At 32.8% G+C, this 24,942-nt stretch overlaps 1 protein-coding gene across 16 annotated transcripts in view; it reads left to right on the top strand.

Moving 5' to 3' along the window:
- Positions 1-5,434: 5,434 nt before the first annotated feature.
- The window catches only part of LOC106708969 (twitchin), a 90,821-nt gene continuing 71,313 nt past the window's right edge, over positions 5,435-24,942 (top strand). For 6 of the 16 annotated variants that reach the window (XM_045683724.1, XM_045683723.1, XM_045683731.1 and 3 more), the window contains exons 1-34: positions 5,435-5,642; positions 9,488-9,725; positions 10,451-10,590; positions 11,740-11,761; positions 12,349-12,511; positions 13,300-13,441; positions 14,537-14,672; positions 14,760-14,963; positions 15,040-15,341; positions 15,501-16,127; positions 16,212-16,384; positions 16,468-16,641; positions 16,786-17,040; positions 17,336-17,455; positions 17,691-18,140; positions 18,369-18,476; positions 18,561-18,677; positions 18,775-18,939; positions 19,018-19,131; positions 19,251-19,349; positions 19,450-19,548; positions 19,684-19,779; positions 20,104-20,211; positions 21,978-22,085; positions 22,171-22,287; positions 22,376-22,540; positions 22,619-22,732; positions 22,844-22,942; positions 23,052-23,150; positions 23,227-23,322; positions 23,817-23,909; positions 23,994-24,071; positions 24,156-24,266; positions 24,341-24,436. In XM_045683724.1, the coding sequence (XP_045539680.1) occupies positions 9,553-9,725; positions 10,451-10,590; positions 11,740-11,761; positions 12,349-12,511; positions 13,300-13,441; positions 14,537-14,672; positions 14,760-14,963; positions 15,040-15,341; positions 15,501-16,127; positions 16,212-16,384; positions 16,468-16,641; positions 16,786-17,040; positions 17,336-17,455; positions 17,691-18,140; positions 18,369-18,476; positions 18,561-18,677; positions 18,775-18,939; positions 19,018-19,131; positions 19,251-19,349; positions 19,450-19,548; positions 19,684-19,779; positions 20,104-20,211; positions 21,978-22,085; positions 22,171-22,287; positions 22,376-22,540; positions 22,619-22,732; positions 22,844-22,942; positions 23,052-23,150; positions 23,227-23,322; positions 23,817-23,909; positions 23,994-24,071; positions 24,156-24,266; positions 24,341-24,436 (5,163 nt within the window). In that variant the 5' untranslated portion in view covers positions 5,435-5,642; positions 9,488-9,552. Of the gene's footprint in view, positions 5,643-9,487; positions 9,726-10,450; positions 10,591-11,739; positions 11,762-12,348; positions 12,512-13,299; positions 13,442-14,536; positions 14,673-14,759; positions 14,964-15,039; positions 15,342-15,500; positions 16,128-16,211; positions 16,385-16,467; positions 16,642-16,785; positions 17,041-17,335; positions 17,456-17,690; positions 18,141-18,368; positions 18,477-18,560; positions 18,678-18,774; positions 18,940-19,017; positions 19,132-19,250; positions 19,350-19,449; positions 19,549-19,683; positions 19,780-20,103; positions 20,212-20,728; positions 20,895-21,011; positions 21,108-21,206; positions 21,306-21,385; positions 21,482-21,977; positions 22,086-22,170; positions 22,288-22,375; positions 22,541-22,618; positions 22,733-22,843; positions 22,943-23,051; positions 23,151-23,226; positions 23,323-23,816; positions 23,910-23,993; positions 24,072-24,155; positions 24,267-24,340; positions 24,437-24,942 lie in introns of those variants that run through there. The other 10 variants (XM_045683727.1, XM_045683726.1, XM_045683725.1 and 7 more) reach the window with 10 other exon arrangements.

Raw genomic sequence — 24,942 nt, 5'->3', positions numbered from 1 at the left:
AAGAGTTGCAAGAAATATATGATAGTAAACTTTACACCTGTATAAGTAAGATATAAATAGACTTTTTATTCCGCCTCTTTATCAGCACTACGAATGCAAAACAGTCTACGTGACCCGAGACGAGTCTCTTAAAAGAAGTAGCCAGTATTCTACTGAATTGCGTATTTATAAATGCGAAATTTTAGATGGATGTTTGTTAGAAGGTATCTCTAGAACGGCTCAACGGATCTTGATGATATTTGGCACAGATGTAGAACATAGTCTGGAAGAACAAATAAAATAAGTTTTTTTAATTGCGCGCGAACAGTGTCGCGAGCAACATCTACTATTGTAATAATTTCTTTTAGTGGAAAACATAGTTCGTTCATACGCAACCAGACTTAAGGACAAGGCAATAGCTTGCATTTCCTATGTTACAGTCATAGCAGTGACTTACATGAATATTTTCGCAATATTTCATTATCCACCTGTGGTTTAACCTTAAAACTGTAGAGTAGGGCAAGGTTGAAATATGATTTAAACAGTTCTTTCTTGTCTTGGCAACTGTACCTAAATAAATTCGAAGAGTTGTTGAGTAGCGTCTCGATTAGTGACAATAACTCGTTCGTTCAGCTTTTGGCACGAACATTTGCTTTCTCTGTGGTCCCGCTGAGGTCGCTCTTAATTAACCGATGCGTGAGCGCACAGGCTATTAAAATGAACGTATATATTTATTTTATTGTATTGATTTAGATTTTAATTGATGGAGTTTTAGAAGTCAAAACGGTGTACCAAAGACATTTAAACATATGTATGCGTTTTTTTTTAAAACCAAATTTATTTTACATCATTCCGTTACGAATAAGACCAGTTATAATATACAATACAATACACAAGAATATACAGTCGAACCTGCATAAGCGGGAAACCTCTATAAGCCAGAGTCATTGTCCTTTCCCGACGGGCTTCTATAAGCGAGAAATTCGGGTTAGAAAATTCTCTAAAACCAAGACATATCGCTGTCTCTTGAAATCTCGCTCCAGGTTCGACTGCATAACACTCATCGCTTCAATTAATCTACTTAAAATTTTACATCACAGATATGCTATTTAGTACTTCAATACGTCCATGAGATATTGAAATCGGTTGAAAATAGTCAATTTACGTATACTCTGTTCGATTGGTGGGCCAACATCCGTCATTGGGCGTCGTTAAATCAAACCCGCCGTGTAACTGTTGGACTGCACTCGTTAAAAAACCCATAAACGCGCCAATCAAATGCCAGTTTATAGCTTCGACGAATTGCCTCTGCTGTGGTGCCTTCGCAAAAATACACTCCAATTTCATTTCACATATAATTGATGGAATTATTTATTTATTCGGTTTGTGTATTTTTTTATAATAATACAACTCTAGCTGTGGCCCGCGACTCCGTCCGCGCGGAATTAAAAAAAATCTAATAAATAACCTATGTTCTCTTCCAGACTATGTTCTACATCTGTACCAAATTTTATCAAGATTTGTTGAGCCATTTAGGGGAAAACTTTTTTTTTTAAATAAAGGAGATACCTTCAAACAAACAAACATTATTCATCCATCTAAACATTCACATTTATTATATTAGTAACATTTCTTTTGTATTTAGACCTTAATAAAGTTAACGGATACGCAAGTTATTACAAAAAAAAAAAAATAAGCTCGACCTGACTACCTCTATAAAATACTACGCGGATAAAAATAATTCAGTGTCAGCTCTTATTTTTTTTAAATACACAGTAATGTCTCTAAGATTCCTTAATTAGAATAAGAATATAATTAAGTAATGGATCTAACAATCTGGAGACCGAAAATCTGGTGCGCCGTTCCCATACAAAGTGGGAGATAATGATGTTAGCGAAAAAAACTAAACTAAACTAAACTGCTTTAAAAAAAAATTATTTCAAATATATCGGAAGTACTCAAATCCTTACTAATATCTATGACGCAAGAATTGTTCGAATATATCAGAAATAGCCGAGCAAGTGAACTGGTTGAATATAATTAGACTTGATCAGTTCGCACAGACCCGTCACAAATAATTCGTCAATGCATCGTAATGCATACGGCTTCGTAATATGTAGATGGGAGCGTGGGTTTCTTTGCTTATATAAATTTTACTTTTGTTTAACTTACACTAGATTTAATTTATAAGCGATCAAAGATTAAGATCAACTTATAATTGCTTTCTTAGTCGACATGAGCGGAGGTTTTCTTAGTTAAAAGGTTCTTTTCTTAGTAAGAATACTTCAAAAACAGTTTATAGTAATATGAAAAACAAATCTACGTACACTTGAATTCACCGAAATAGCTAAGCGACCGCTGCCCATATACAGCTGCAATTTCAGATGCGTTGCCTAACTCTGACAGAGGAAGGGACTCACAGAAAGATAATATTTCATCTAAGGGAAAGAGGACTAAAATTAGGCCTCCAAATATAACCAAAAATATAGGTAGTGGCTACTGGTAAAATTGGTACACGCCAAATAACGATAACAAATCAATGTATTTATGCATGATTCATGAATTATACGCCATGCATTACCGAGGTAACATTAGCTTATGCTATGAATATGTAACGTGAATGTTCATCATAACAAACAGCGTAATAATTTAATCATAAATTATTATCCGTTTGGCAAATAAAAACCCGACAAATTATCAACGGATTTTTAAAGAGATTGTAATTTGTTGAAAAGTGTGTTTTATAAGTCCATGACACACACTTCAGTACTGTTTAGACTACCCTTTTGCCGTATACCTTTTTAACGTTTGATTATCATTGTGTTTTATCTTGTAAAGTTGTAAAGAAAATTCTTGCAATTATGTATCTCTTTTGAATGTTAACATAACTATACTTATTAAGAAGGTGTTACTTTTTTCTTGTGTAATTAAAACATTTGGTTAAAATCTAATAAAACTGTTGTGACAAATATTTATACAAATTGATAAAATTGGTTTCTGTTTGAAATATAGAAAAATATAAACTTGAGAGGTGTAAAGGGAAACCCGGATGGAACGAAATTCTTTTCGATTAAGTAGTGAAGGAACCAATGTTTATTCTATGAATAAAAAACTTAAGTCTTCACAAGAAGTACATTTTATTTCTATGAATTTTCGTTATATATTGTCACGTCGTTGCCATGGTGAAGTAGCGCTCACTCGTCGTTAACATACTTACTATAGCAAAAAGTGTCGTGACAACTTTTCGTAAGAATTTATTCCGTCTAGCCCCCTTTCACAACGCGCGATAAGGAACTTCGTTCCAAAAATCATGTTTACAATATTTTTTTTGTTTGTCCACAAATCCGCGTTTGTTCCGGGTAATCTCCGAAACGGCTGGACCAATTTTGACAATACTTTCACTGGAAGGTAGCTGATGTGGGCCCGAGTAACTTAGATTACCTTTTCTAACTCCTCGCGGGCGACCGTTTGTTACCGAGGGTTTCCACTGTACAAAAACATATTTCTAACTTTTCAAAAGTGATGACATCATATTTTTGTAACAGAATTTTGTCATTGGAATTAAGGTAATATCTAGCCAAGATTTGAGCGACAAATGATCGATAGAATATGCCAAAATACATGCGTTACTCATTAACTAATGATTCGTTGTTTATCTCCGATATATTTAGAGTTGGCTGTATTCTTAAAATTTCTTTCAGTGTTAACATAGTGTCGTGTTTTCTATTAATAACTTGAGAAATAATTAAATTGAAGAGACAGACAAAGCTCTAGATTGAGTATTGTAATTTTGCGTAACTCTTTCCTGAATGGGAAACTGTTTAAAATATATTAATGTCTCTGTTTTGTCAACGATAATGACAGGGGTGATGATATTTTATATACAAAGATTGTGGTCTCAGAAACGAACGATTAATCAGGATAAATATAACCTAACTACAAGTTAAAAGCAAAGAGATATTTTTAATTACTAGTGTCAAAAAACTACTGTAATGACGTGTGATATAGATTGATGTACAGTACGAAAAAATAGTGCAGAAATAAGTGGAAGAAGGACAAGGAGATCATGATATTTAAAACACCTACTATCTAATGACTTGCATCTCACAAGGCATGAAAATGCATTTAGCTTTTGACCGTTAGAATCCTGGGTTGCATCATACAGCACGTTCGCCAAACATTTGCCAAATCACGAGATGCTTTACCAATTACTCATTACCAAACGTAACCGATGCCCATCTGATTTCGATACCAATTAACGAAACACGTGATCGATAGTCTAAGATTCTTGCCAGTTCGTTAAATAGTTTTTCTCAGTATATTTGACTGGTGACTAATTCTTCGTTGAAATGTCATGAGGAAAATGTTGTGTGGTATTTGGTAAAAGTTTTGTTCGTTACATCGTTCAACACTTTCCACTTTTTTTTAACTATATTTTTTGTGGATATAGGTGGGGAGAGAACAGGTAACAAAATAATGTAATTTTTAATGTACTTGTATAAAGTACTTACTAATGACTCGACCTAGTAAGTATTTCACCTCTTTGTGCTTTAATTTAATTGTTCATGTATAGCTTCGTTTGTTTTATATAAAAAAATCTTAGGGATAGATGAAAAAGAAATCTAGCAAATTATCTTTTCTAGATCTGATACTTTCGAATTAATATATAATTCCAAAGTCACACAAAGACATAAACGTAAACTTACTAATGAGACGTTTAGTCAGTTATACTGAGATACTGAGTGCAGTAATTCATCTGATTTATTGGTCACCTGACCGCCCAGGTGCCAAAATTCGTTCCAGATCTACTACGTCATGAAAAAATATCGCTCACTGTTTTGATTTATTTGCACCAAAATAAGCTTCAATTAGTCTTCGAGAAGGGACAAATGCATGACGCAATATTTAACAGCTCATTGATGGTTTGTAGGCTAATTAGAGATTCACAGTCAGGTCTTTAGTAAACTCAAATTGGCCGCGCAGTTTTCCTACAACCTCACAGTTCTTATTATATTTATATTCACGATCGCTGATAGCCTTTGATGAGGTGTTGTTTGCTTGCCCTGTAATCCTAAAAAATCAGGATCAACTATTTTCATTCTTTTACCAGTAGCGATGCTTACTACCTGATAATTCATATGCAGAGAAGAAACGTCAGTCAGTAGTTGATAAATCTAGAAATTTTGTCACAACTGTTTATTAGAATATAATCTTTAATCGATAATGACGTGTCCTTTGCTACACTAAAAATTATAGTTTCTCAGTACTAAAGGTAGTTCTGTTATTAGCCAGTTAGGTCACCGGTTATCTTCGAGGGAAAACACCTCTGCAACGGCACGTCACAGGTGACGGACGTGGACGGGGCAAGTTATCCAACGGACGGGTGCAGCGGCCCACGCGCATTCCGACTCGTCCGCCCTGCCCCGTCGCCCGCCGCGGCCGCCTCGGCCATCAGCCAACATTTTCATAGTTTAGTTACGACTCCGACAACGACCCGACGCGTCCCGCCGCCGGCGAATCCATCCCGATTTCTCGACGAATCCAGTTTCTAATAACCTTCGTCAAGTTCTCGATCGATCGTTCGATTTGTACTATTGTGTGTTTGTGATCATCTAAAGTGCTTTGTGTATCTATATTTGGATTACTTTCATCTGATTTAGTTGGTATGTCGTTTTCTATCTCATTATTTAATTCTATTTCAGCAATGTCGTTTATTTCTTTGAATTTTTAAGGATCACATCTAATTTTAATTGAAACGATTAATTTTTATCGTTGAGTTTTGTTAGATAATCGATGAAATTTACGGAATATATATTACAAGAAAAGCTCAACGTCGGTTTGCCCAACTCCGAGGCCTTCAGCAGTTACAGAAATAGAACGAGACGTTTCGTTTATACTTGTGAAAATTTTAACATGCCCACACACTGTACACTTCACCTTGTCCAAGTAGATGGCGCTGACCGTGTGAGTCACTCGCTAGTGTACGAAAGCTCTTGAGCCAAGGAGCTTCAGACAAATGATACTTGGGGATAAATGTCTGTTCACGTAACATGATTGATGGTCTTCTGACAGTTAAGATTTGTTGATTCGGTAATAAATATTATCAGTAACATATACAACGATCATTTTTAACTTGTTGTCTTGTCCTTCGGTATCATAATTTATAAACAATTCAACTTGATAATTTAAATAGTATTGACATAACTAAGAGACATTTGAGCTTCTGTTTTCAACAATATTTCAGTGATTTAAAACTAGGTCGCTACTGCGTTTACAATATTTGGATCTTTTCGAGAACCATAATTTAAAATTTGATTAAATTTCAAGGCCGAATTTTTTTCTTCATATTTGCAGTACACACAACTTGATAGAAGAGTTTTTGTTTTAGGATCAAGGATTAAAAACGCGTATTTCAGTCATTATAAAGGAAAAAAACTAAAACATTGTTATGTTTACTCGCGACTTCGTATTTGTAAAATTTACTCAATATTTTTATAACTATATTCATGTTTTACAATGATATTTAATTTTAGACTTTGTTTTGATTGAACTTTTTAAAGACTTGGAAAATTTAAGGTAACTTAGATTTTTGTAGTTGTACATTTTGATAACTTAGATTTATAAAGTTTTATCGGCTTACATTTCCCACCTCTATTAGATGTTCTTGGACCATTTGCCGGAGGAACGACTTTTTTTTTTATCAAACATGACCTTCATTCTCTCCCCCATTTGTAACTGGTAAATGACAGGCTCATTACCAATTCGATCAATTAACTTCTATTATGCTTTTTCGTGTCTTTTTTATACCTCCCATAAAAAAGCTAATTAAACATTAAGCTTCTATTTAAATCATAATATTAACATTATTTAAGTTTCTTGTTTTGTAAGTTACTAACATAACATGGATTTCTGTTGTCCGAAAATAATAAATTTTAAACTTAAATTGTTTAAACTTTCGTGAGACATAATAATTAATTAATTAATTAAGAACGGCTAGATAACGTGTGATCGTCCGGTGACGGCACCGACTAGTTTCAGACCCGTCGGGGGTCAAGTCCTCAAACGAAGTCCTCAAAATAAACACTCGCCCTGAAGATGGACCCCCGACGGGTCCGAACCTAGTCGGTGCCGTCACCGGACGATCATACGTGAGTTAAGCCGATCTTATTTAATTAATTTTAAATTTATGTTGCTGTCGTAAGCAAAATTAATATCAATAGTTATTCACTTTAGTGGTCATACAATGTTGACGTTATCGACTTAACAGAAAGTAACAAGGTTGTCCTTAAATATGGAATTCAAACAAGGTTTTCAGTTTTTTATTGCAAATTTTAAGATAAAATAATTATAATTTACATATTTACATCGATGCAAATAAAACAAAGCTACATAAGTTTCTTTTTTTTAAATTTCATAACCTTGACTGTGTTTAAATACAAATATAACTAGAAATCTGTTCTTAAACGATGAAATGTCCTTTAATTATTAAAATTGGCATAGTATAGGGATACTATTTATCAACTTGACATTTTTCTAAAGAAATGTTTAGTAAATTACTTTGTTATTATTGGAAAAATTTAGTAGCGCAGGGACCACGCGCATTTGCTTCTCATTAAGATATCTACCTCACAATTTTTTGTAATGCATAATGAATTTTGCATTAGTAATCTGCCCAAATTATTATGTCGAGTGCCATTAGTTTGCCATCCCTGAGACAATCTATAAGAACAGTTATTCAAGCAACACTAGGCTCGAATAGGTTTGTCAAGTATATTACTAACGGCAATATTGGTGATGTAATGTTTTTAATGTCATCTCTCCTAAATCCTTCTGTTACCTTTTACCACTCTTACAAAATTTATGCACAAATACATATAGTCATACTTTTTGAACAAAATAGAGATAAAAAGTAATACAAAATTTCGCGAATTACAAATAATGCTTGGCGACAGGCAGGCAGATAAAAATAAAGAAAAAATTAAGACTTTTAAAATCTTATTCGCCGAAACCACGTCTATGGAATAAGGCTAGGGAGATGGGTAAGTTTTAGTATAGATGTTTCAGAATGTATACATGTTAACGTTTATTAACATATCCTATATTAGTAACGTAGTAGTAAAGTTGTGTCAAACAGGGTAATAACAAGTTGAAACTGCGGATGGTATGTTAACATTATATTAAAAACGTCATGTCACGTCTAGCTCGTGAACCTGGACGTTTTGTCATGTCCTTATTTTGTTTAAAAATAACTGTAGATTCCGTTTATGTATACGTAGGAGTTTTATATATTTTGTTGTTAATAATTTTACAAGTAATTTCAGACGAGTCTCGCAATTAAAGTTTATATTATTCTTTTTCAAATTTTAGACGCTTTTGTTTTGGCTAACATCCAGCTATACGTCGAGGAAAATTTAATGTTTTAGTTGTTTACGAAATTACTTCACGTATGCGGTTGGCAAAATGTTCTTTAGTAATCCCGATCAATTCGTAAAGTCACAATGTTTTCAAATGATTTCTAAAACCGATATTCAATAGCGTCGGCTTTCATTAAAACACTTTTTTATTTCACATTTTAGAGGTTTTACACGATCTTATATTTAATCAAAGGTTTAGAAGAATCTACAGTATGACGATTTTTTTTTTATTCTCAGAAGTTAGTATTGAACCCATCATGTACGCTATCTTATGTAATCTGTACATTATTTACTCTGATACCTACATATTTGCTTTCCTTGACAAATTTTCTTCAAATATCAATGTTCAGTTGAAGGTAAACTACCATTTTTTAAAGTGCGCCGCTTAAATTTCTAGAGCCCTATGTGAACTTTTTCACAGATCTTGCTGAACTTCCGTTACAGTAAAATAGACTTTGGGATCTTGTTAAAGCAGCTACGTTTTGTTTTTTCGATAATTTTAATGTCATAATGCGCAAAAAGGATAATAAAAATTAGTGTTAAAAGACCAGAGTACAGTGCTGGGAAAGTTCGTGAAACTGCATATATCTTGACAATTTATTTATTAAGTAAATTATAATCAGGAATAATTTAAAATTGTTATCTGAATTGAATTATTTAAATATAACTAAGAATGATAGTTGTAAGATAAATTGCCTCAAAAATACGAGCCTGTGGCCTGCAATAAACAAATTTTATTTTTTATTATTATCTAATATTTTGCTATCTAACTACCTTTTATTTTTTTATTGCAATTAATTATTATTTAAAATTATTGATTAATAATTTTTTTACTAAATTTTTTCCATTTTAACAATATTCCTCGGTGTTGTTCATATTCTATAGATCAAGTAAAAACAAGTGTATACCTAACTCTAGTAACTTAATTTCCTTCTCGAGTGTGATCTTGAACCCTTATCGGATAAACCGAGCAGAGTATTAATACGAACTTATTAAGTTATATTTTTTCCCTGAAAAGACATAGGTATCGCATTGGTGTCATGCATGGCAATATAGTTCGTTTTTGTTTTTAACAATGACTTATTTCTTACCAGGTGTAGGAGTTCGTGAGGTACAAGGAGGCTGTTGTTTCCGGCAGTAATGACCCGCAGTTAGCACGATGGGGGTGTCTGACGATTTAGCCCCGAGCTTCACACAGAAGCCGCAGCTGCGACAGGAAGATGACGGCAACAAGCTCATCTTCGAGTGCCAGCTTCTGGCTTCCCCAAAGCCGGAGATCAGCTGGTACCGCAGCGATGAGCTCCTCAAAGAAGACAACAGAACTGCGTTTAAGTGAGTACTTGTGTACATACCTAATTTAATGTTACTCAAGACTTAGGGGGGTAAGAATGTTTTCAAGAATGGATCAACTCCATTGTAACCTGGAGCCTAAATGACAAACGATTTTGATGATTATGGTATTCAGAGTAGAATAAGCTACGTAGAAAAGTAAATATGTGATTTTTTTTTTCAAAACTAGACAATCAATACTGAAATAACATTAGACTTTGAGAGAGATAATGATAATCGCGGTGGTCAAAGAAGACTGTAATTTATGTTCTTGCTATGACAATTCTTTTATAGAGCAACCGAACCGATATTATTTCCTTGAAAATCGCGATACAGTATTAAAAATTTATATAGACTTATAGAGAGATTGATGAGTTTATTGCCCCCATTCTATCGTAAATTGACTTAATAGTTTTACGTTTATTATTTATATATTTTACATTGTATTAAATAATAATCTTCATAGTATCGAACCCACGATCGCGGTAACAGAATTCTTAACCTATTCGCTCTAATCGTGCCATTTAGCTAGGAGACTTTATAAGTTATCTGTACAAATTCGTCTGCTAATTATTGGAATAATATACTAATATTTCTTGGAACCATTCAAATTAAGATAAAAAGCAAAGTTTCATTTGCATAACAATAGAACTCATGACCTCATGATCGGTAGTCTAAACCCTGAACCACTGAATTATCCGTGTAAAAATATAACAACGTATGTGCAGGATCCAAAGTATCGCGAACAACAAGTTCTTGGTGGTGCTGGAACTTGACGACGTGATCGAGACGGACGCGGGGCTGTACAAGGTCAAAGCTAAGAACAAGATGGGCGAGGTGGCCGCCTCCATCAATCTTAACTTTAGCCGTAAGTTAAATCTACATTATCTATACATATGTACAAAAGAAACAGGGAGTAAACAAGAACGAAACATGATCTTTGGTTACGGGATTCTTAACATCTGTCTTTAGTGTTTCGACTTTGCCAGTCAGTTATATTTGCAATTAAAGTTTAAATTGTTATGTTCAAACATAAATCAACATTAATAAATTAAAAATCAATAATATGCTATTTTCTTTGATCAGTTTATTTGGTCAACGCAATTAGCGGATGTAAAAGTCATTAGTGTTCGTCAAACTGCATCAAACATTTGTTACAATGTTCGTTCGTAATCCAATACTAATGCCAATAAAAATGCCTTCGCAAATAATGTCGTTAGTCATCGACGAAAATAACTGACGACAAAAAATGACTACAGAGCACTAACCCACGCTTTTCGCTACGCGCCAACACGAGAACTTTGGCTGAATTGCGTTGGCTGTTGGTAAGGCGTGTTTCTTAATGTTCTACGATGACTATATGCTACTGAAAGCTATGACGTTAACAAATGACGAATGAACAACCGAACAAAACAAGTTGATAAATTTGAAATGTTCGATAAAAAAACACTTCCTACGAAAAGAAGTAACATGTGGCAATTTATTATTTTATTTACTTTAATTATTATATATGATATACAGTACAGTATAACAAAAAAGACGTTTGTTTAAACACCTATAATGTTTAAATTGTATAATTGCAATAATCTCTTATTCATCGGATAAAAACCTATTATGATGAATGCATGTCTTTGGAGCCCGCCAATTATACAATTTGTATACAAAAACAACAAGGTCACACACGCCCGTAATCCAGAGCGGTAGGGGTAAAATTTGTATCTTGTTACAATAAATTTGTTCGTCCTCCTAGGATATTTATCTGCCGTTTTTACTTATACTATTCACTTACAAAAAAGCCTGTTCAAAAATCGTCTTGAAATCAAGAATAAAACGAAACACCTGGAATTTATTCTGAGAACAATCATCAAGATACATTTTACGTCTGTTGGATGTTATTCAATTCCATAAACATTCGACTTCATCCGCTAAAATTGTACTGTGCGTTTGTATCTAGACTCTTCCAATTGCTTTTGTAGTAAATCAAGTTTGTATTGACTAATACTTTTTTATATTTCAGCCGCTGACGAGGAGAAACAGAAGTGAGTAAAACATATTTAACTATTTTATAACTGTAATAAAAAAAAACTGAATGACTGGTCTCGGTATATGAGCCAAGTGTTTCATCTGAGGCTGAATGTAATAACCACAGGCAAATACAACACAAACACAACCACTGGACTTTAAAAATTATTTATGTCTTTAATAATTAAAAAGTTTAATAGACTAGATAGATAGATAGACATCTTTTAACGTGATTTCAGCACGCCTTTGTTAATTGAAAAGTTCGCCTACCATTATATCCTACCATATCTACTGTATCATGCATTTTTCACAATCAGTTGTTTTTCATTCCAATCCGCACTGAGCCAGCGTGGTTAACTGTGGCCTAATCACTCCTAACTTAGGGCCCTACCATAAGTGTCTAAGCCCCTTAGTGCGGACGAATAGTGAGCTGATTATGATAGTTTTTAAAGGTAAAAAGAAAATGTAAGCCCGCTACACACTTTCAGTTTTAACTCTACAGTTCTAATTAAACAGTCAGACTGTACCGTCGAACTGAAGGTGTGTAGCGGCGTAAAAAAATAATCATTATTAATCCTTACCTCGATTACACTTGTGTGAGCAGACAAGTGGACGGCAAAGCGCCGACGTTCGCGCGCAAGCCGGCCATAAGGCAGGAGGACGACGGCAAGCGACTCATCTTCGAGTGCCGCATTGAGGCTACGCCCGTGCCCAGCGTCGTCTGGTTCCACAACACGACTGAAGTCAAACCCGGATCCAGACATAAAGTAAGCAACACTAAGCCTCGGTCACTATCAATACGATACTGGAGTTTTAAATGATGATGATAAGTGCAAAATTTGTTGAGTCAGTTTTATGTCTGTTATAGATGTTCAGTTTTGATTGGCAGTTTTAACTGCGCAGTGGGCGTGTGTGGGCAAAATTTAATTATCATTTGAAGTGTGCAGTTAAAGTTTTGCCTACAGAAGCACAGTTTTGACTAAACAGTGGAACGTCTATAGCGGGTTTTAACTTTACAGTCATTATTTTTGATAAATTCTACCAAAACCTCATCTCTGCAATTAATAAACATATAACCAGATTAAAAGTTAATAATTTGAAAGTCATGTATATATATTATATATATATAACTTAGCCGAAGGTTATATACTTACATGACCTACGTTTAAATCCAGACAAAAAATTTAAAGTAATAAGAGATGGCCTTGACCTCGATCCGTTTGGCTTTAATCATAGACAGGTGTACACAAGCAATATATATGATGACCTACATTTGATTGATACTAAGTTGAAAGAGAATTTACTTTTTATATTACGATTGAAAGAATCAACCTAATTAATAATAATAAATTTAAAGTGAGCACTAAAAAAATTAAATTGATTGAGGTTCAGTTTATTAATAAAACTCAATTAGTCAAATAAAGATTTTAACATGTAAATGAAACATCACCATGTTTAATAGTAGTCAAGCGCATTCCGCAAGCCGAACAGCATGTATAAAAAGTACTATTGCCTAATATCGTAGTAATTGATTTTTTTCTGGTCTGTTCAACAGTTAACAGTAAGCAAAGATGGAAAGTCGTACTACGCCTCGTTGGAAATCAACAACGTGACAGTAGAGGACGCAGGCAAATACCGGGTGACAGCCAAGAACGAGCTCGGAGAGAGCAATGCAACAATCAGCTTGAACTTCGACAGTAAGAAATTGTTTATTACTAATTATATAAGTTTAACGCTGATTTAGATTGTGAGCATCAACACAAGAACTAAACGACATCAATTGGAACAAAACATTGTTTTAAATTTTAACCTCAACTACGAAGTATAAAATTCACTTTTCTATTGTTTCCTTTAATAATAATTTTCCTATTTTTAAGTACATTTCAAATTTTCAAATCTCAATAGCTTTCAATTGAATGTTAAAAAATTACTTCCTAACTTTTTCATACCGAAGAAAAAGTAAAGTTTTTAAAGTTAGAGTCATTGGATAAAGCGCTTAATGCTCATTAGCATAAGGTGTTTAAATGCTCATAATGTTTAACTTAGTTATAATATGTGTGAACCTAATCCACTAGTCATAAACATTGTTAGTTCCATTGTTCACGTAGAATTTGCAGCTAAGCTTATACGATCATTAAACTAATACAATATATCAAATACTCCACATGTTACACGACATTAGCTTATATGTATGGTAACAGACGATCTACGTGTCACAGTTTAAGATGTTTTCTTACATTATATGCCATATGACGAAAGCAACACAATTCTATACACTATACATGTCTTAAATCCATTTTATTTACCACATCATTTTGCTTATCACATGTAATTCTATCTATCTGCATGCAAATGAATACTCCATTCTACATCATAACGCATTCATAAACTACTTTCTAAAATCAACGCTGGTATGCTTTTATATTTTATAAATGTCCTTTTTATTTAAACAGAATCTGTTAATTTTTGCTTGAGCACTTGCACCGTTTCTTAAAGTAATAGCAAAGCAACTGATATGCGTACTGTTTTTTAGATTATACGGTAGAATTAAAAATATAAAAATTTAGTCCAAATATGATATTTATTTATTTTATTATAATAGCTACTCTCTTAATATCCTCAATTAACTCTATAATATTCCGTATTTGGCTGCGTAATATAATTAATAAATACACGTATCAAAGAAAACATCTTAAATATGACATTGCAAACAGTAAGAATAAGTAAGAAAGCTGCAAATTTTACTGAAAATGGACTTAATGTAAAAGCTAATGATGAAATTGACGTAATAGGCGACGAAGCCCCCGTGCCTGAAGACTCAATCAAACCTACATTTACGGAGAGGCCCGTCATCAGGCAATCGGAGGATGGTACCAAAATCACTTTCGAATGTCGATGCGTTGGCAAACCGAAACCAACCGTCACATGGTAAGAATAAAGATGATGTATGTTGAGAAAGTTGCATATACCTGAGAGATAGTATTAAATCTAACACAAATTTAATGTACACAACAGGTACCACGGTAAAAAGATAGTAAAAGAAAGTAATAGATACAAAATAACGCTCGAGGAGGATCAAACTTTATATTATATGGCGCGACTAGAAATCATAGGCGTGGAAAATTCTGATAAGGGAGAGTATAGAGCTGTAGCAAAAAACAAATACGGAGAAGGCGTAGCGAAAATCAATTTAAATTTTGAAGGTGGAGATAAACCAAAGTAAGCTCTTTTATATCTCGTGATTTATTAAAGAGCTTCAGTAGGGATTTTAATAAATCTTTTATTTTTTAAACAGAATTCCTGCTGGTAAAGCACCAAGGTTTCCTAAAAAGCCAACTATTAGACAAGATGGTGACTTACTAATTATGGAATGTATACTTGAAGCACATCCAATGCCAGATATCACATGGTTCCATGGAGATACAGAAATTAAAGATGGTGCAAAAATGAAAATGTCTAGAAAAGCAATTGGAAAAGATACTTTTAATTTAACACTAGAAATCTTAAATCCGACCAGAGAAGATGGCGGAAATTATCGATGTAACGCCTTTAACGTATTTGGTGAAAGCAATGCCAACATTGCTCTCAATTTTCAAGGTAAAAATACAAAAGAAAACCAAATTTAAATACTCGTAGAAATGTAAATACGTACGCATACAGGAGCAAACGCATGTGGGCTTTTGTGCTTTTTTTGCAGCATGATTGTACTTACTGTGTTTACAATACTTTACATGTTTAATGATTTCTTTTTTATAGGTGGGGACGATGAAAATGGCTTTGCTCCATCATTCATCGAGAAACCAAGAATAATCCCTAACGAGGATGGTACGTTAATAACAATGAGGTGTGTCTGCAAAGCAAAGCCGGCGGCAGAAGTAACGTGGTATAGAGGCACAACGGTTATCAAGGCTAGCAGTAAAATTCAAATTAAGTCGACCGTAATTGGCGAAGACGTTTATGAACTGGTATTGCTCTTATCAAACCCTACTGCGGCGGATGGTGGCGCTTACCGCTGTTATGTAAGAAATGAATTTGGCGAGAGCAATGCTAATCTAAACTTAAATATTGAGGCTGAACCAGAACCCGAAGGTGAAGGGCCATCGTTTGTTGAAAAGCCCACTATTCAGTCTAAAGACAACGGGAAATTGGTAATTATGGGTTGTAAAGTGAAAGCTAGCCCGAGACCGACAATTGTGTGGTATCACGAAGGCAGAGAAATTAGGGACTCGTCAAAAATTAAAACCAGGGTCGAAGTCAAAGAAGATATTTATACAATTATTTTGGAACTCATTGACCCTGGTATTGATGACTCCGGATTGTATAAATGCAACATCAAAAATGAACTTGGAGAGCTCAATGCCAATCTTACGCTCAATATTGAAAGTAGGTGTATGCAAATTTTAAACAAAAATTCATTTTTGCACACATAGTGTTAATAGACTAACGGTGTTTTTATTTTTATTTTAGTCATTCCAGTTATCAAAGAGAGACCAAAGATCATTAAAATAGTTAAAAAGAAGACTGTGATCGTTGAATGTAAAGTATTAAGTAAATTTGCACCTTCTTGTACGTGGTTTAAGGAAGCTAGTGCAGTCAAAGAGGATTCCAGGCATACCGTATTGATTGAACCACTTAGAGAAGTAGGCTTTTTGCTTCATATACTTACTTATTAATTATATTATTACAAAACAGATAGTTTCTTACTTGTAACATTGTGTTGCAGGGCGAATTTACAGTTAAATTAGAAATTTCAAATATTTCTCAACAAGACAAAGGCTCTTACAAACTTGTTGCTAGAAACGAGAAGGGCGAAGCTACATCTCAACAAGTTGAGATCACTGATATTCCGGAGGAAAAGGGCGATAAGCCGTATATCATTAAACATCTTAGAAGTCTTGTAAGTATCGACATTGTTAATGAATTAATATGATATAAATATAATATAAAAAATATCCAAAAGTTAAATTCACCAACAGTTTTCTACACTGATAATTTTTTAAAGCATTTATGTACAAATTATAAATGAAGTTTATTTTTATAGGCAAGGAAAGAAAATGAAGAAGCCGAATTTCTAGCAGTTCTCAAGACATCAGACCAATCCTGCAGATGTACTTGGTATAAGAATTCTACAGTTATCAGAGATTCATCTGAGGTCAACACTTCCTTCGACGGCACAAACGCACGGCTGATCATCAGAAAGGTGTCAACAAAGTACGTCGCAAATTACAGAGTTGTAATAAGAAACGAATTCGGCGAGGACGAATCCAGTGCCGATCTAACTCTTGTGGAAGAAAAGGTAATTTTTACTAATACTATGAATATAGTCTATACTGTATTGGAAATTCTAGCTTCACTTGTATGACACTCCCAAAATTAATGTGGCAACCTTATAGTGTTATTTATTTTATATTTTTTGTATTAAAAAATTATTTAACATTAATTGATTAACCTTACCGCCACTGATAAAAAGTAAATACTGAGACGAAGTCACCTAAATATGAAAGTGCATTTGCACGTTATAACATATATTAAAGATTTTACGGTTTTCTTACGGTAAAAATATGAAAAAACTAAACCTTTCTCTGCTCCAGAAAAAGAAAAAGGAAGAGGAGGAGGAAGAAACAACCGTAATCGAAGAATCTGAAGAGGAAATGTCTATAGTGGAAGAAAAATCGGTTATTGAACAAAATCATGTCGACGAAAGAAAAGAGGTAAGTGCTAAATGTCAAAGTGTTTATAAATATTGAATTTCAAATTCAATGAAAATGGACTGGATTCATAAGATAAAACTTAACACTATTAGAAATTCGATTGTTGTAGTAAATAAGCTCCTAAAAATCTTTTTTTAACAAGTTTTTTAGTTTTTTGCGTTCCTGATATTACATTTTTTAATAATGAACGCAAATACAGTAAGTCTTTTACAAAAAATTTATATTGTCTTCAAAGGAACAGATTCAAAAGCAAGAAGAAGAAATGCAAATTACTCAAGAAAAGAAATCCTCTGCAAAGAAAGTAACAAAGAAAGAAGAAACAAAAGTGGAAGAAAGCAGACAAGAAATGAAGATTGAATCCAAAAAAACCGAAGCTCAAGTAGAAGTTAAGAAAAACGAGGCGAAAAAAGCTGAAGCTGAGGTTGCAGAAACCAGAAAAGTTTTGGAAAAGAAGACCGCAAAAACTGAAGAGGAAAAGAAAGCTCTTTTAGAAAAAATTGAAGAAAGAAAGAAAAAACCAGAACCTGAACCTGAAGCCAAAATCGAAGGTATTCCAAAATTAAAGCCGGTGAAGCCTAAAGAAGAAGAAACTAAAGCTGCCGAAGAAAAGAAGGAGACAACCAAAAAAGTCGGAGAGAAAAAGAAAGTCGTCAAAAAGAAGGTTGTTTCTAAAAAAGAGGCCGATGTAAGTAATTCAAAGTATTTATACATTCATTTTTACTAGAGTTTTCTGTTGTAAATATCGAAAGTGTATTTTAAATAAGCTGTATCAAACTGTTTTATGTTGTAAACAGCCAATTACCATAAGATGTGACACATTATGTTTATTTACATACAAATCGTTACTTACACATTTCATTTTGTATTATTCATGTGTTAACGTTTAGATGTGCTAAACTGTATTTAACTGTAGGATGAATTCGAGTTCGAGGATGATTACGAGCGTCCTGTTTTGGAGAAATACGAAAAAATAACACCAACACCACTGTATAAAAAACCTAAAAAAGATGACATTCCTAAGGTAACATAACATACTTTATACACTTACAAACAAATAATTCACACAAAAATTACTTATTTAATTAAAAATGCACATACACAATAGGGTAAACGGGCGTCAATGTCTGAAGGCATTGAAATTGAAGAAGTTGAAAGTGAAGAAGAACCATCATCAGCTGGACCTGTACCCGATAAGAAACAAAAAACTGAAAACAAAGAAAAGGTAGAAACGAAACAATTTTATGTTTAAAACATTGTATTCAAGTTATTAAGCGTAGTGTTTTTATATTTTTGAAATTATAACGAAATTATATACGTAGGTTGAAGATGAAACGAAACGACCTAGCATTAAAAAGGGTATTCCTAAACCTGAAGAGCCTGTGGATGAACTATCCAAAGTCAAGTTATCCAAAGGTCCAACAAAACCCGACCAAGTAGAACCAGAAGAGTCGCAAGTTGCTCAGGTCAAAAAGTTGGCTAAAAAGGTAGCAACGAGTTACTTTTTCGTTAATTGTTAATAATTTTCTTATCACCTTCTTAATTTTTATTTCTAAATTTTAAAGCCTGAAGAAGAAAAAGAGTACGTCGATGATTATGAAAAGCCAGATTTAGAGAAATACGATAAAATATCTCCAACAAGTATAGACAAAACTAAAAAACAAAACGGAGTAAAAGAGGTATACAACGAATATATTATAAAGTAACAACCCAATTCCGTTTCTATTAATTTTCATGCATTAAATTTTGTGTTATTTAATGAATGAAAACTCTATAAACTATACCTATAATTTTATAGGACGAAATGATTGTCGACGATTACGAGAAACCGGAATTGGAAAAATATGAAAAAATTACTCCTACGCCAAAAGGCAAAAGGGGCTCTAAAGAAATTCAGGTAAAAAATTTAAACGCAGATTTACCAATTTTATACAAGTTTCACAATAATATCGTTCTTAAGTAAGCTTTCTTAAATCTATGTTGGTAATTGTCTATAGGATGACGTGGATATAATGAAAGGTAAAATTAAACCCAAAGATAATGAGGAGGAACCACAAATGCCAACACTACGTAAACGTTCTGTACCTAAAGATAAGGTAAACATAATTATTACATTACTCTAAATATAATTAATCAGAAAAGAAATATAACAACTGAAAAAACTTTTTTCCTTGGACTAAATTTAATAATTCGAAAACTAAAATAACCTATCAATTAATTTTGTCGCTTAGGACGAAGATAAGAAACCCGAAGAAAAACCAAAGAAAAAAACTGTGAAAAAAGTTGAACCGGGTACTAAAAAACGATCATCGATCAAAGAAAAGGAGGTACATCAAACTAAACACAGTTTACACTTAACACACGTAACATTTAAAAAAAATGACAATATTTAACACTAACAAAATAAGTGGTCTGGTAGTAATAGGATAATACTTAATACTTTGATATAAAGTAATATTTCGAAATAACGAAAAACAACTCTGCTTCAGTAACAATATCGCAATTGGTTTTGTTATTTTAACAGTGGCATATGCTTAAATACCTAAAGTGTATCAATATAATTAGCATTTGGAATGTAAATGTTGCTTACACTTGCTTCTATGTATACATATGTATGTTGTGTTAACATGTGCTAAACTGTTTCAATGTAGGACGAATTTGAATTCGAAGATGATTACGAGCGTCCAGTATTGGAGAAATACGAAAAAATTACACCAACACCATTACCCAAAACACGTAAAAAGGATGACATTCCTGAGGTAAATACACACTATTCTCTTACACCCACTGAAATTCGCACAAAATAAATTTAATACACTTCTTATTTAATTACTACTTACCTAAATAATAGGGAAAACGACCATCAATATCTGAAAAAATCGAGAGTATTGAAAGTGACGAAGCTGAAATATCTGAACCAGTTTCTGACAAAAAAACCAAAACCGACAGCAAAGAAAAGGTAGATAACAAAAAAAATCATAGTTTTAAATCATATCAATATTGGTAATATATTAAATTTTGTTACAAATAGCGTCGTACGAAAAATAATTTCTAAAGCCATTATTTATATACGTAGGTAGAAGATGAAATAAAGCGGCCTAGTGATAAAAAGGGCATTCCTAAACCCGAGGATTTAATTGACGAGCTATCAAATATTAAACTATCTAAAGGTCCAACTAAACCTGGCGACGAAAAACTTGAAGAACCACAAGTTGCTCAGGTTCATAAGTTAGTTAAAAAGGTATAACAACAAAAAAGATTTTTCTAAATTAACTAGGTACGGTTCTATAAAACATGATATTTTAACTTTATTTTTTAAATTTTAAAGCCTGGTGAAGAAAGAGAGTTTGTTGACGAATATGAAAAAACTGATCTAGATAAACACGACAAAGTATCGCCAACAAGGAGAGATAAAACTAAAACGAGAAAAGATTTACAAGAGGTAATACATAAAACCAATTTAAACAATTCATTTTATTAAAATTTAATGACACAAAAGTTTTTCATACACGTAGTTCCAATTATCTTATTTTGAGTTGTATTTCGAAAAATTTTATAGGATGAAATGATTGTCGACGAAGACGATAGATCAGAATCGGAATATGAAAAAGTTACCCGTACAACCAAAAGCAAACGTGGTTCTAAAGATGTACAGGTAATATTTTGTAGAAAAAAAATGAAAATTTGTGCAATAATATGAAAATTATGCACTTCGGCATATTTAAGTATAAACCATATTCATTGTTGTCTTTAGGACGAGGTGGATGTTATGAAAGGTAAAATTAAACCCAAAGACAAAGAAGAAGAATCACAAATGCCAACACTACGTAAACGTTCTGTACCTAAAGATAAGGTAAACTTATAGTTAGACTAAATTTTAATTGTAAATTGTAACTAAAAAACCACAATAATTCAATAACACTTACCACTTAGGACGACGATAAAAAACCCGATGAGAAACCAAAGAAGAAAACCGTTAAAAAAGATGGACCGGCTACTAAAAAACGTCCATCGATCCAAGAAAAGGAGGTACATAAATCAAAACAATTTACACATAACAAACGTAACATCCTAGACTCTAGCGATATTAACATTAATAAATATGGTCTGGTAGTAAGTAACACGAAATTCGGAATACAAACAAAACTTTAAGCTTTCATAACAATACAACTTTTATGACATAAAAGCGTAATAATTTAAGGTACTCACAATCAAATTAAAAATAATTTACACTTAACAAACCCAACGTTAGTATTGATGCGATTTTAAACAAAACAAAATACATACGTGATTAAGAAGGATTGAGATAGTTGTATTTAGCTAATATGAAATAAAACATTTCTGAATTATAAAAAAATGGCTTCAGTAATAATACCGCAAAAATAACAATTGTCATATATAACAATGGTTTATGCTTAATTACTACATATAACATTGGTACATATGGAATGTCAATGTTGCTTATACTTGCCTTTATGTATATACATTTGTTGTGCTAACGTATGCTTACTATATTTCAATGTAGGACGAATTTGAGTTCGAAGATGATTACGAGCGTCCAGTATTGGAGAAATACGAAAAAATTACACCAACACCATTACCCAAAACACGTAAAAAGAATGACATTCCTGAGGTAAATACACACCCTACACTTTTACACTCGCAATTTTTTCTTATTAAAAAAAAAACACTACATTTAAATTCACTTCATCAAATAGGGAAAACGGCCATCGGTGTCAGAAAATATTGAGAATGAGTATGTTGAAAGTGAAGAAGAACCATCCATAGCAGAACCCGTACTTGATAAAAAACCAATAGCTGCCAACAAAGAAAAGGTACATAAATTAAAACCTTTTTAAAAATCACTATTGTTAAGGTTAAAGTATTAAAAAAAATTAAAATATTATTCGAAATATTACGTAGGATGTAGATGAAATAAGACGACCTAGCCTTAAAAATGGTATTCCCAAACCCGAAGAGCCCGTGGATGAACTATCGAAAGTTAAGTTATCCAAAGGTCCAACAAAACCAGACCAGGTAGAACCAGAAGAGCCGAAAGTTGCGCAGGTTAAAAGGTTGGCTAAAAAGGTAACAGCAAGTTCCTTTTTCGTTATTTATTAAAAGATGTTTTAGCACGTTCTCATTTTTTATTTCTAAATTTTAAAGCCTGAAGAAGAGAAAGAGTACGTTGATGAATATGAAAAACCAGATCTAGAGAAATACGATAAACTATCACCAACAAGCACAGATAGAACTAAAGCACGAAACGATAAAGAAGAGGTAAAATCTTCTTCAAATTTCAATTTCAATTTACTTGCACAGTAGTTAAATTGTATTCTTTATTGTTAACGTATATTGTTAAAATAACTTTCAATGGACATAACTTTATAGGATGAAATGATTGTTGACGATGACGAAAAATCGGAATTAGAAGAAAACGAGAAAGTTAGACGTACAAAAAAAGTCAAACGTGGTTCTAAAGACGTACAGGTAAAAATTTGTAGGAAACAAAAAACCTAGAAAAAATGTTCTTTGAATGTACTATGAATGTATATGAAAATACAGGCCTAATGAGATAAAAATTTATAATTGTCTTTAGGACGAGGTGGATGTTATGAAAGGTAAAATTAAACCCAAAGATAACGAAGAAGAACCACAAATGCCAACACTCCGTAAACGTTCTGTACCTAAAGATAAGGTAAACATAATTATTACATTACACTAAATATAATAAATCGGAAAAGTAATATAACAACTGAAAACTTATGATTTAGGACGATGAACAGAAACCAGAAGAAAAACCAAAGAAAAAAACGGTAAAAAAAGTTGAACCGGGTACTAAAAAACGACCGTCACTCAAAGAAAAGGAGGTACACATTCAAACAACATTTTACACATAACATAGGAACACTTACAATTATAAACTTACACATAAATACTTAACATTTAACACTTAAAATTGTGGTGTGGTAGCATCAGGGTAACAACAGGGCTAAAATTTAATCAGTCTCCGCTTCAATGACTTTTGAAAACAGAATTTATTTCGCGAATATTGTCTATTTCTATAATGCATTTTCTTCCTACGTAAATACTTATTTTTCTCTGGCTTGCATGTATAAAGCTGTATGTTTTACTATGCTCCAAAGACTGTTCTTCTATTATCGCGTTGCATCGCAGCTTAAGACTAATTTTAGGAATTAATACGGTATCTTTGTGCTATATGGGTTTGTATTATGTATATTCATATTCTGCTGATCCTAACGTAATATTATAATGTATGTAATATTATGCAGTACCACTAAATTAAAATGTAATAGCTTAGAACTTCTAGAAATGTTCTAAATGTCTATTCAACATTTTAAAGGTTGTGGAAGAAGAATTTGTCGATGATTATGAAAGGCCAGTACTTGAAAAATACGAGAAAATCACACCGACACCAATACAGAAAAAGAAGAAGGTATACTAACATAATTATACATAATCACATACAATTAAACTTTAAAGAAACAAATAAATTCACACTTTAAATTTTAATGAATAGGACGAAAAGAAACCAGACGAAGAAGTACCTTCTGAGTCATTTACATCTAGGCGCCCTTCTGCTAAAGACAAGCCAGAGGTACGAATAGGATTAAACATATACTACCTACCTTAAATTGATCATATTGACAATCATACAAATTTATACACGCTCTTTCTTTAGCCAATGGATGTCGATGAGGAGGTTCAGTTGAGTAAACCGAAAGCTCCGTCAAAACCAGCGCCAGAAGATGTCTCATTAACACACAAAACACCAGCAGAAATCACTCCCACGGTGGGTAAACAGACACACTATCTTTGGTCTTTCAATGATTACATTTAATAACGAATACACTCTATATAATATAGGAGGACGAGGCTGAGGCGAAATTGAACGTCAAAAAGCCAGAAATCATTGAGGAAAAAACATTTAAGAAACCATCTGTTAAAGACAAGGACAAAAAGGTAGGATTTAATCAAAATAAAAATATATCTAAAGCTTATTTACTTTCAAAAATAGAGTTATTATTAAATTGTAAAAGTTAATTTTTTTGCCTTCATTTTCTAATTTAATTTGAATTCTTACTTAATAAAATTATACGGCTATCCACAGACTGAGATTTATAAATCTCAAGTTGTTTCACCGTCAGATATTTTAAGGAGAGTCAGTGTTATTACAAAGGTATTCATGTATAAAGAATTTATGGGTACAAATAGTACACACACATGCACAATAGCACAATCGTAAATGTTCGTGGGCTATAAAAATCACAATTTAGCTAAAATCCACCGCCCTAGTTTCACAACTTGCAACGTTAAAGCACTTATGGATAATAATTTGTACAGTCTTAAAAATATTTTTAATTATTCTTCAAAACACTATTTTTCTGTTTGTTCTATTCTTACTTAATACTTTATTCAACCTATCTTTTCCTTGTCGGATGGTTTAAGCACTTCTCCTTTCAATATTA

This window comes from Papilio machaon, chromosome 23 (assembly GCF_912999745.1).
Source record: "Papilio machaon chromosome 23, ilPapMach1.1, whole genome shotgun sequence".
Taxonomy (NCBI): Eukaryota; Metazoa; Arthropoda; class Insecta; order Lepidoptera; family Papilionidae; genus Papilio; species Papilio machaon.
This window is presented reverse-complemented; position numbering and strand designations above follow the sequence as displayed.